Source organism: Haliaeetus albicilla, chromosome 17, assembly GCF_947461875.1.
Source record: "Haliaeetus albicilla chromosome 17, bHalAlb1.1, whole genome shotgun sequence".
Classification (NCBI taxonomy): Eukaryota; Metazoa; Chordata; class Aves; order Accipitriformes; family Accipitridae; genus Haliaeetus; species Haliaeetus albicilla.
Window position 1 is genome coordinate 25895247 of NC_091499.1, and position 12526 is coordinate 25907772.

Here is a 12526-nt window from a genome sequence, read left to right on the forward strand (position 1 = left end):
CGAGCCAAGGGCGGGCTACCCAGCGGCGAGCAGCTGGTCCCCGGCATCTCCCAGCCCAGTGCAGCCCAGGCCCGGGCAACACGGACAACCGCAAACCCCATGGCCATGAGCAACCTCGGCCTCATCCCGCCCTCACCCCCGCCGTCGGAGCGGCCGCGGGGCGCGGGCCGCCATTGCCGGCGGCCGTCCCGCAGGGGAGGGAGAAGCGCCACGCCGCGGCCGGCCCTCCCGGGGCGGCTACGGTCTGCCGGGTGGGACGGTGTCGTTGTCCGCCGCTCGGTTCGATCCCCCACAAGCGACCGTTCGCCCTCCCGGGGGAGCGGGAGAGAGCAATGGCCGCCAGCCGCCCCTCCCCCGCTCCTCCCCTCACAGACCGGCAGCCTGGGGGGAGGGAGGCCCGCCGCGCCCCGTCCCCGCCCTCCGCCTCGCCCGCAGCCAATGAGCGGCCGCCCTCCGCCTCGCCCGCAGCCAATGAGCGGCCGCCGGGCTGCGGACGCACCGGGGGGCGGGGCCTCCGCGGGGGTAGGGAGGCGGTCGGGCAGCGGGTGAGGCGCGGGAAACGCTTCCCTCGGGGCGGCGGGGTCACGTGGGGAAGCAAGGCCGCGCCGCGGTGGGGACCGTTCCATGAGCCAGCCGCGGGGGAGGGGGCGGGGCCAGCGAGGCGGCGCCGCCGCTCACGTTGACGCCGGGGGCGGGGCGACGGCGCTCAAGAGGGTTCGCGGAGTCAGGCGGAGCGGAGCGAAGGGAAGCGCCGTGCCGACGAGCGGGATCCGCTCACTCCTCGCCTCACCGCCGCCATGGGCCGGACAGCCGCGCTCCCCCTGACCGCTCTCTGCTTGGCCTGCCTCTGCGGGCTGGCCGCCGGGGCCGGTAGCGGCGCCGCGACCGTTGGTGAGTGCCTCGTGACAAACACCCCCCACCCCCAACTCCCCTCAGTTGCTGACGGGGCAGCCCCTCCCCCTCCCGCGCTCGCGCCCCGCCCGTTGTCCGGCGTTATGAGGGTAGGGTGGGGTGGGGGGGGGAACGGGGCGGGCTCCGCGCACCGAGCTCGGTCCGGGCGGCCGACCGACCCTCCGACCGACCGGCCCTCCGTTCTGCCGGGACCGGGGAGGGGAGCAGAGCCGAGCCCGGCGGTACCGGCCGCCCGGCGGGGGATCCGGCCGCCCGGCGGGGGATCCGCCCTGCGTTCCCTCACAGCTCGGCCGCTTCCGCGAGGCGGCAGCGCCGCCGCCGATCGCCCTCAGCGCCTCGGCCGCAGCCCGCCGAGCTCCTCGCCCCGCTTCTCTCTGGCTCCTTTCTTACTCGCTTTCGGTTTTCCCCTCGCTGCGGAGCGTTCGGTGTGAAATACGGTAGCGCGGTTTCACACCGCCTCCGGTATCCGACCCCCCCCCGTATGCAGCAAATGACTAGCAGCGGGGGGCTTTGTGTCCGGTAAAACGTCCGCGGCGCGTTCGTTTCTTGCGAACTTAGTACAGGTTAGGTGCGCCAGCAGTGTTCTGTCACCGCTGCCGGTTGTTTGCTGTCCTGATGATAGCCTCGTTATTTGTCCTGTGGGCTCGTCTAATCTTTCTGGCTCTGAGCTGTTTGCTAAAGTGTTTACGTGGCCAAGAACCACAAAATGTGCCACATGCTCCAAAAAGCTAAGGAAAGAAGTTGGTTTGGAAGTAGCTTAGTGTTCTCTGGCCGCATTGCGTAATGGCACTGGGTGCACTTAAGTGTGAAGCCGTCCAGTAACCTCTGCTTCAGCCCTTCTAGATTTCCTCTTCAGCCCTACCACCGAGGACGTGATGTAGGCCAATATCGGGCACCCTATCGGAACTGCGAACTGCTTGAGGACTGCCAAGAGCCAGAGATTAACAACCTCTCCGGTGCAGAGGGAGAGGGCAGTGTTGGTCCAGCAGGACATGCCTCTGTTAGTGTTTCTAGGTCTCCCCCTCAAGTGTAAGGGGAGTATCCGGATTTACCCTATGTAAGAGCCAGTACAACAGACAGGTTTTTATCTTGGGAGCAAACATGAGCTTGCCTACACTTAAGAGCTGAGTTCATGGTACCAGAGGCACTTTTTCAGTAAAGAGCAGGCATCTGCTGACAGGGAGAGCTGGGGAGCTTGCTGTTATCCCATATAAAGATCCTAAGTGAGCCTTTCACAGCAGGAGTAGCATTGGGAGAACATCTGACACCCCGCTGCTGATTCTGAAGTTAACAGCTCATTCTTGAAACCTTTTGCTGTGATAAAACTTTCCTGATCCTTTATTCTTGTAAATCTGTTCTTCCCCCATGCTAGTTTGGGAAAGCTGTTTTGAAAGTTTGATAGTCCTAGTGCACCTGGTATTAGCTGGCTGCACTAACTGTCTTCCTGTCTCCACAGATGTACTGTGCTGAATTTTCTATGTACCAGTGAGGAATTTATAAAAGTGAACGTTGTTCATTTGTCAGAAGTGAATGTTCTGCGTGCTGTGATTGTTCTTCAGATGTATACTGATAATAATAAATTACTTTTTTTTTTCCTGAAATCTGTTATCCAGAAACTGTCATATAGCTCTTGAAGTGGTTTAAGTGCCTTATTTCTGAAGCAAACAGGGCAAGTCTGTTGCATACCTCACTGATGCAAACCGACAAAGGTGTTTTCATATCTTTTTACGTTTCTTGAAAGTGAAGAAATAGTGCCAGTATTTCTAGCCTGATCCTACCATAACCAAGAGAAAGGCCAGGTGGGTTCAGGTTTAATTCAAATTATGAGAATACTGAAGTTAGTTCATGTATTTGTAGTTGTTATCCTGAGGTATAAATTACCATGCTGGTTGCCAAAGATCTGTGAATAGCAGCGATACCCTCACTAGGGAGCAGAGCAAAGTAAAAGGTCACCCAAAGGTGCCTGGAGTAGGTGGATATGATGTGAAGTGTGCTGGAGGGTATGCACCGTAAGGAGTTGTGGGTGGTATGTGGGTTTTCTGAGCATGATGGCTGTATGAGTAAGTCTTAATTAAAACTAATGCAGTAAAATTGTAGATTAGGAGATCTTACTTGATCCAGATAGTGGATGTATTGTCATTGTGGTTTTAAGGCAACAATGTTTGACTGAGATTGACATAAAAAAGCAGCTGGACTGGTTAGGTTACTGGCTTCTGCTGTGATCAAAATATGAATAGGTTGACTTACTTTATGCTCTCCTTTATATGCATTTGTATATGAAGTCCTCTAGGTTCTTGTCTTTTATTTACCATACTCTGGTTGCTTTCTACTGTAGGGTTATTTATAGCTGCCTGTACTACCTAAAGGAAAAATGTAATCAAAAGGATCAAGGCTCTTACCATCTGAGGCTTCGGTGAACTTCTGCAAAATTATTTTGGTGAACTTTGGTAACTTCACTAGAGTAGCGTATCCTCTTATCTGTTTAGTGAGAGGTTGCATGAGGCAAAATCTTGGTGTACGTGTGGGGTCTGGTTTCGGAGTATGGGTAGTGTCTGGAGGGAAATGTATTTGTGTCTGGTCAAATGCATTACTAAGTTGCAGTGTTCAGTTGTAGTTAGTTCAGTGGGAAGGATTGTGCCTTAACCCAGGAGATGTACATATGGGAAGTCATGGATCTAAGAGTTGTTTCTGTGGGTGAAGTTGCTCTTTTGACAGTGGTAATTTTGTCCTAATCAATGCATTTCTGTGTTTTTTAGGCATCTGTGAAAAGCTTTCTAACTGCAGTTCGTGTATTGGTAATGACACAAATGTAGCAGGCTGCAAGTGGATCAGATGTGAAAGTAAGGAAGACTACACAGTGCAGATCCTTACTATGCCATGCAGAACCTTAAACTCAACTAGACCTACTTCATCTATATTAATGTTCATTACACAAATATACTGTTCTGTTTGATAACCTAATGAAGTATTAACTCATATCTGTTGTTAAGCTTTTCAAATTCTTATGTGGAGACAGCTGAACATGTTCAAGATAATCCCAGATTTTTAAGGCTTCTGATTTAAATCTCTGCTGTTGATAAGCTAATGTTTTCCAAATGGTTCAGAATGTTTTTAGAACAAACTAGTCGTTTGTGTTTGCTGTTAAGGAGTTGTGAGTGGATTCTGACATGCAGGCACATCCCGGTGCTTCAGTCAGGGAACCTAATGAAAAGCTAATGAAAAGAATTTTGGATGTAACTTGTCCAGTACAAGAGTGTCCTTCAAGAAGCTCTTTTTTCTGAATTCTGCATGTGTTGTCTGTTGTCTGACCGACAGGCTTGTGCTGCAAACCCAAGAGATCTATGTAACTTTGAGGGAGAAATCTGAGTCAAGGGAGAAGGGTGTGCAGGCAGAGAATAAGAAACTGATGTCTTCAACAATTTCAAGGTCAAGGACCTGTTTGAAAAGCTAGAACTAAGTTTTGCTTGCATGTAGAATTTTTTTAAGACAGTTTTTTTTATGATGCTACCATAGAGATGCAAAATATTTAACTTGAAAAATGCCACAAATAGTAGAAACACTGTCTAATTTTATAGGCTATGAAGAAAAAATAGCAAGCTATACTGTTACTGCAAAATGGTGCATAGCCATGTATAAGTACTGCCTAAGTATTGATGAGTGGTAGAGTAACTGTAGTGAAAGAAAATACTAAAACTTTTCTAATTATTAATATAATACTGAAGTCCTGCATATTGAAGTGGCTTTAATGTTACCCTGGCCAGAAGATGGTGTTTAGCTTGTCCTTTGAACAGTTTATTAGTATTTAAGGACAATGTCTCAAACACTTTAAAGTTCTGCTGCTGTAAATATTCTTGCCTCTTCTTTTCTGACAGAACACAAGTGTGTAAATGAAACAGAAGTACTTTTGAAGTCTAGCAACTGTAGAGTTGAAGAACAGTGTTCTTGTAAGTATTTAGATACTTAGCTTTCACATAGTTTAATGTGAAGCAGTTGTGTTTATAACTCCTTCATCTGCTGACCTTTGTTAATAATGCTTCTACAATTTACATAAGCATGTGCAAGTATGTAAATAAACCCTTTGCTTCCAGCTTAAACGTATGATATGCGATACTAAAATACACAATTTTGTTGTGCATTCAGTTAACTGCTTACTGTTTCTGTTTCAAGAAGCCTGGCGTTTTACTAGACACATGTCTCTGGCTACTGCCTTGGTTTCTTAGATTAAAATGGGTGACATTTCCTATTAGATATAGCATATCCAAGATTCACCTAAGTCCATTGCTTCATGTGAGATGCAGTAAACAGGAAAACCTTATGAACCTTCCAATTTTAATTGTTAACTAGCACAGCTCTTCATGCAGTCCTGAAGTGCAGGGTCTGGGTTATAGAACTGCTTAAGGTAAATCCTTCATGCTGGGAGGATGCTCAGCTGTGTATCTGCTTCAGTCTTAGTAATTTGTGCCTGCTGTGCAAAGCAGATTTGCAGGATATGAATAATTTAGATAAATCTTGAATTTCACTTTTGTGAAAGCCCCCCAGTTTTAGTTTTTCTGAAAGCTGAGAAGTGGACTTTAAAAGAGGATTTTCTGGTTTTAAGATCTAGAACAGCAAATGAAAATTCTTAATACTCTTGTCTAGATGAGTTTAACAGTGCTGCTGTAGAGGCTGGCTCACACCAACAGAGATGAAGTTTCCATGCTGTTATGGGCTATCTTGAGGTGGTGGCAGCCAGTCCAAAATAATTCTGCTTGACTTGGACTTATGTGTTGTTTCTAAAATTGTAACAATCACCTCTTAATCAGGAGTATTAATGGTACCATTTTTAGTGCTTTCCAAAGCAAGCATGCTGTGACAATGCCTTGTTCTATATCTGAGAGTAGAATTTTTACAATCTGTTCCTGTTACACTTGTAGTGACATTATCAGGTTGTTGTGTTTTAGCTTCTGCATAGTCAAGGAAACTTAATTGTCACCTGTAGTAGAGGATCTTTGTTGGTGTGGAAGAACCCGTATACCTTATCCGCTCTTACAGTGTCATGGCTCAGCACTACATTCAGGGATTGACGTGGAAAAATTGTTAAAGGTGGACCTAAACTGACTTGATGCAAGTAGGACCTGAGAGTATGTAGATTCTGATATATCCAGCCCCTCTCTATAGAAACAGTCGTCTCTGGTTTCCCACCATGCTGAATTGTTTCAAGATGTAAACAACCACATTTAAATGACCCTTAGGCTTCTGGATATAATGGTATTTCAGCAGGAAGCCTGCTGATGTATCAGTGTATGATTAAGCAACAGTTTAGATAAGCTGTCTGTGTGATTAACTCAGTTAATACAGTAAGTTGCAGAAGGCTTCACAGTTGTTGGTTTGGTTTTTTTTTTTACAGCACATGCTGAAGCTGAGAGCACCTACAACCAGCAACAGCTCTCCGAACAGAAAGCTTTAGCTAAACTTTCAGATTCTTGAGGATGTTTTGGTTTTCCCCTCATACTGCTTCAGCTGTCTAACCACCGATTTCTAGTTGAACCTGATAGGTCAGGTTCAATTTAAGTTGCAGTGCGGTTGGGAAGCAGAATGGAATACCTAGTTTCCTGTTGTGTAAAGCATGCACAGTTTATGCTTGTACAATAGGACTCTTCTCCGTTCTGTTTGCTTTGAGGAATCTTGAGTTGCTAGTTGAACACTGACTTGATTGGGCTGCCTGTGACAAGGTTTTTCATGTATTCACTCATGCAACTTTTGCTGTTAGTGTGGTGGATTGAACATTCAACTGCTTTGTAATTTCAAACCAAAACTACAATAGAACTCAGTGCTATATGAATTCCCTAAAATTCAGCCTGCTGCTGTACTGTTTTGTTTTGTGAGTTTTTTTGGTTTTGGGTTTTTTTTAGTTAAATACTGTCATTAATCTCTTTAATGTAACTCTTTATTCTTTCATAGCTCCTACAGTTGTTCCTCTTTCCGGTGCTACCACACCGTCTTCCAATACTACCACACCGTCTTCCAATACTACCACACCGTCTTCCAATACTACCACACCGTCTTCCAATACTACCACACCGTCTTCCAGTACTACCACAGCATCTTCCAATACTACCACACCGTCTTCCAATACTACCACAGCATCTTCCAATACTACCATACCGTCTTCCAATACTACCACGGCCAGTTCTGCTACCACAGCTCATACTACTATAGGTAATATAGTACCCCTGAACATAGAATGGCAGTAAACTAGGAACCGGTGAATAAAATAAAGGACAAGGGCTTTTTCTGTAGATCACTGTAGCAGCATGACTACTAAACATCTGATGTATGAAATACAGAAATGGTCCAAAGGTTTGGAAGAAGTGGATTTTATAAAAGTCTAACAGAGGAAATCCTTCTTTCCAATATAATTAAGAATTGGCTCAGTGGTAATTGTTTGAATTAGATCAGTCATTTCCACTAATCATGAGTTTGGGGGTTTTTTTGTTGCCCAATTCAAAAATTTCTGTTCTTATGTGTGCTGCCTTCTTAACAGTGAAGTTCTCAAAAAAAAAAAAAAAAATCTTTAAAAGCATCCCCTGCTTAAGGGAGCTGGGAGGTAACGAGTTGGTACTTGATTAGGCTTAGGGCAGCCTAATGTACAGAAGGGTGATGTTTAGCTTTGAGTAAACCTACAAATGTTGGCACTTGTCCCAGGCACATAGTGGAATACTGATTAATTTTTAGTAATGCTAATCTGGGGGTGGTCAGAGACCTAGTGTTCTGACTTGATGGAAGGGCTTTTAGGAGACAGTCTAGCTACAGGTGAGTGTTTGCTTATTCCAGTGATGTCATTCACAGTTAGTGTTTTGGGCACAAGGGGAGAAAGAGTATAGCAAAACTTCCTGTGTTTATCTCCTGTCCAGAGGTACTACATTAAGTACTTTTTTAGTACAGTAAATACTGGTTCTAAGGGCTGTTTAATGAAAAAGTCCTTTGCCTTGATGCAGATTCTCAGTTGTCTTGATTCTTGTTCAAATACCAGCATTTATATTGGTGCTTGAAAGAAAAGTGGTTTTGTCTGAAGGAAGAATGACTGTCTGATCTGTGGAGAACCTTGAAATATTTGGTTAACGATAGTATGCAAGTTTAAAAAAAAAAAAAAATCCCTATTGCAGAAACTTGGCTTAATGCCATGCAGCTGAACATATAAATTGTGTGAGGTGTGGTCTGAGGTCAAAGCTTGTCCTTGTTTAAGCAAAACAAGACAAATCATTTACATAAGAACTTCAGTGCTTGTGAACTTTGCTCTTGAAGTTTATGGTATGCACATACTGTCTTCTCTCAAACAGCTAACATCACCAATGTAACTACACATGCTCCTCTACCTACAACTGCCATTACTTCAGCTACCACAACAACCAGTATTCCAGGTAACTGCTACTACTAGCATAAATAAAGCATAAAATACTTAGAAATTAGTGTTGCTTTATAAGTGTTATCTTGAAAGATAAGTGACAACATGAAAGTAGTATCAGTATATCTGCTGTTGTCGCTTCTAACTTCATGGCATGTCTAATTTTGTTGAGGTGATGTATGTATGTAGCAAGATAATACCCTGAGAAACAGCTAGTTGGTGAGATATTACAAGTCAGAAATGTGTTGGTCAAATGAAATCAGCTGGCAGCTTTTAATAGTGTGGCTGGAAGTCACTTGTTAACTCGCTTATCTTTGGGAGAAGGTATTTTGGTTTTCACTTGCAGCATAATAATGGGATGCCTATTAAAAAAAAAAATAAATTGAGCTACAGTGATGGGAATAAGCTGAAGTATTTTATTTCAGCACTAGTCCTGAATATGCTATTTCATTAAAAGCTTTCATGAAGTAAAGCTCTTTAAAACTAGCCATCAGCAGATGGCTGTTACTTCCAGATAATGTGTTTTGGCTTCAGCTGATTTCTTTAAGCATAGCTCTTGGGGTAAAGTACAGTAGATGGAAGATAAGAATTTAATTTGAATTTAAGCAAAAACTGGAGCAAGCAGCAGAGATTGGAAAATGTATTTTGAATGTGAGCATATCAATAATACACTTCTATGTAAAGGAGGAAAGCTTTGGCTTTTTGAAGTACAAATAAAGTCCAGCTGCAACTTGCTCAGTATTGAGGTCCAGAGCAGTTTGGCTATAAATAGCTCTAGCCTTGTACAAACAGTATTTAATCAGGATTTCAGTATCACTAATCTAAATGCAGCTGCTGATATGTCTTTACTTTTGATTATTTTTTGTTTCCTTATTGGATGTTTTGGGTAATCTTAATACAAGGAAGCCAATACTAAAATCTGTAAAACTTTTGTGAGCTTTGTGCACTCACAAACTCTAATGTGGTGTTTAACAGGTACAAATGCTACTGTGACTCCTGCACCTTCTCCACGCAAATCTACATTTGATGCTGCGAGTTTCATAGGTGGAATTGTCCTTGTTCTTGGTCTGCAGGCAGTTATTTTCTTTCTGTACAAGTTCTGCAGGTCGAAAGACCGAAACTATCACACACTTTAGGACCTGCCACTTCATAATGGACTAGCAGCCCAACACCTGTAGTTCACTGAACCAAAATATTTTCTGTTGCTCATGGAAGACAGCAGTTCATAATATCCTTTAAATCTCTAGAAGAAGACTTTCAAAGAATATTTTTGCAACATTATACTTGGCAAGAGATGATATGAATCTTTTCAACAGGATTACTTGCAATATGCTGCATGGGTTCTAATGGCTGTCTTATTTTCCTTTAGTGGCTGCTGCTGTGGGACTTTTTTTGATATGCCAAATGTAGAGGTTCAGAGATTCTTAGTCAGTGGCAACACTGTCTTGAATAGACAATCTCATGATGACTTATTGTGAAGGCTAATTTAATCAACATTTGATACAGTATCCCTTCAGTTTTATCAAGATGTGAATTATTGGTGACTGACTTCAGGGAGTGAAATACCATTTATACTAGCTTATGGCTCTTACAGTGTGCTGCTAGAAAGATGAACAAAATTGTAGAAGTAGATAATGTCTTAACAGAATAACATAACCCATAAATTTTTTTACACAAGAATAAAGGTTGCCTGATAAAATACTGCATTCCAAACAGAAATCCTATGCCCTTTCCAATTAATGTTGAGGGTGGAGAAGGAATGTAGGGGTAGTCCTTCTAAAGGAGAAATGAAGATTAGTGCCTTAAAAGACTAGAAAGCAGTAGGCTGCAAAAGCATCCCACCTATCTCAAAGATAATAAAACTCTTTCCTAAGTACTAGCTTTATATAGGAGAATGGAATACATGTGACTTGAGCATTCCAGTTTAAAAACTTCTCACACTAAGTAACTGTCCCTTATTGACCTTGTTTGAGGGTGAAGGAGCATGGTACAGTAATGTTCAGCTACAGACAGAAGCTTTTAAGTTGCCTTTTGTTCTGGCCTACAAAGACCAACCATAAAACTAGTGATAAAATACAGTTCACTCCCTGTATAAAAAGGCAACAATGTACATTTATACTTGAAATACTGGTGTTTGGGAAATCCTGAGGTTTTTCTTATTCAAATGGTTCTTAAACTTGTTGCAATTAATTTCATGGTTGGGTGGTGGTTTTCTTTTTTACCCTCCTGTATGTCTGCTTGCTGAAGGAGCAGTTAAGGGTAGTTCAGAGGATCTGCCAATTTGATCCTAGTCAGGATTGCTGTAGTTTCTTTCTCCCTCCCCTCTTCATGGCATCAGGTTTATGTCACCCTGCAGTGAACTGGTTAAGGAAATCTATTTGGCTAAATAGTATTTTTTTTTTTTTTCCTTGGCTGGGTCAGCCATGTGATATGAGTATCAAAGGTATGTCATCTCCAATGTAGATTGGCTTGAGCACCTGTGAAAATAAACCCACAGGAAAAATGGAAGTAAAGATAAAATCAAGTGGTTGTAGCACATAATATGTAGCTTTTGGTGATATCCCTTGATCATCAATTTCAGGATAATCTGTAGTACTGTCTTACTAGCTCTGACTTGACTGGAATTTGGCACCCAATACAAAATGATAGCATTAATGCAGATAATAGTCATGGCAGTGGAACTTAAATATGAAGCAAATTAAGTGCACTTCAGTTGGAAACTTTGTGTACAGGTTTGCTTTCTTGCGTTCTTCTAGTTTGAATGGCATTGTTTCTGTTGCGCTGCATAGAAAACTCAAATTGCTACAAAATACAGAAGTTAGTTACTCACCAGTACTGTATCTTTGAGTTCATTAGGATTTGGTTTTCTAAACAAAACTAAGACAATCAGCTCAGGTTTATTGAAACAGCGGAGTGAGCAGCCAGTTTCCAGCAACAGTATGTGTGTGGGTTAGATGGTATATCCTTGGCCTTATTGTGAAATCACTTAATCTGTCCTTTCCCTATCTATCTCAGAGCTATTTTATTACCTTTATTTGTTTAAAAAGATATCCATGAGCTTGTATTCTGTGCTTTGAAATGAGCAAAACGCCCTTCTAAAGTGTGACAAAGTTCTCCTTCAGCTCAGCAAAGCAAACTGTATGCCTAGTATATAATTTTTTTGGCCTCAAAGGGCTGTCTTTTGGGAAACTTGCAGAAAAGTGCCACAGAACATGTCATAGCATGGCAGACATAGCCACAAAGAAAATTTGTTGCTCTGTAAAATGTTGCTAAAATGCTTATTCATGAGCTATGCTGATCCCGATTTAGGTTGCTGATAAACTATGCTGGTAAAGCAAACTAAAAATAATTTTTGAAGTGCCTTAAAGTTGCTTAATCTTTTGCCTCAAATTTTGTTTAAAAGGGTGGAAGGGATACCTTGCCTTAGTTACTAAATTTTTCTTGGTGCCAGCATTTGCTACTTTCTGAGACCTTAGGAAACCCAGGATCTCTGACATATACAGCTGCCAATCTGAAAAACTCAAGCTTGTACTATATCAATTTAGTCATGTTCTGGAAGGCCTGCACTATGCACTGCTTGCTCATTAGGCTTGCCAACAAGGTATAATCCACAATTTACAGAGTTGTGGCTCGGATTGTTTCCCTTTCAGTTGTTTGGGGGGAGGGGAGGCTGGGTTATACATCTTCACCATGTGCTTGGCTGCCTCACTATAGAAAGTAATTACTTCCTTGTGAAATGGCGGTATTGGCTGATGTGTGCTGTGTACTAGCAGAAAACCTGAAGTAACAACTTGCAGTTTTTCTCAGCCTTGTGTTTTGAAGTGGAAGGTAGCTCATAGATCTGTAGTTGTATTTGCTCCTAAATCAGTTTTAGGCACTGAACTGTAGTGACTTTTCAAGTTATCTGGCTTTTTCTTGAAGCCAACTTGTGCAAATATCAAGCTGTTATCTTATGAATGTTCTCTGCAAGTGTTGCTGTAAAAGTTTGTATTTTGTCTTCAGTGGAAGAAAACTGAAACAGTTGTAATCGCAAAACCAAATTGATAAATAAAAAATCTGTTGAATGAAATTTTACTTGTAAACTTTCTTTAATGTGAGCAATCCCAGAGGGAACTGTCTGCTGACTGTCTGGAGGTAAGAGCTGTTTTCCATAGGAATTAAGAAACTATAGGGAAAGCAGGAGTATGAAAGGTTTGAAGAGTTAAGTTAGCTTTCCTAAATACCAAACAC

At 42.9% G+C, this 12526-nt stretch overlaps 1 protein-coding gene across 1 annotated transcript; it reads left to right on the forward strand.

Annotated features, from left to right (window-relative positions):
* The first annotated feature begins 624 nt into the window (after positions 1–624).
* CD164 (CD164 molecule) lies at positions 625–12365 on the forward strand. Its single transcript, XM_069805110.1, is given in 7 exon segments — positions 625–747; positions 750–891; positions 3669–3752; positions 4785–4856; positions 6853–7110; positions 8232–8312; positions 9272–12365. Coding segments are annotated over 7 exon segments (921 nt in total). The 3' UTR covers positions 9433–12365.
* Positions 12366–12526: the final 161 nt, after the last annotated feature.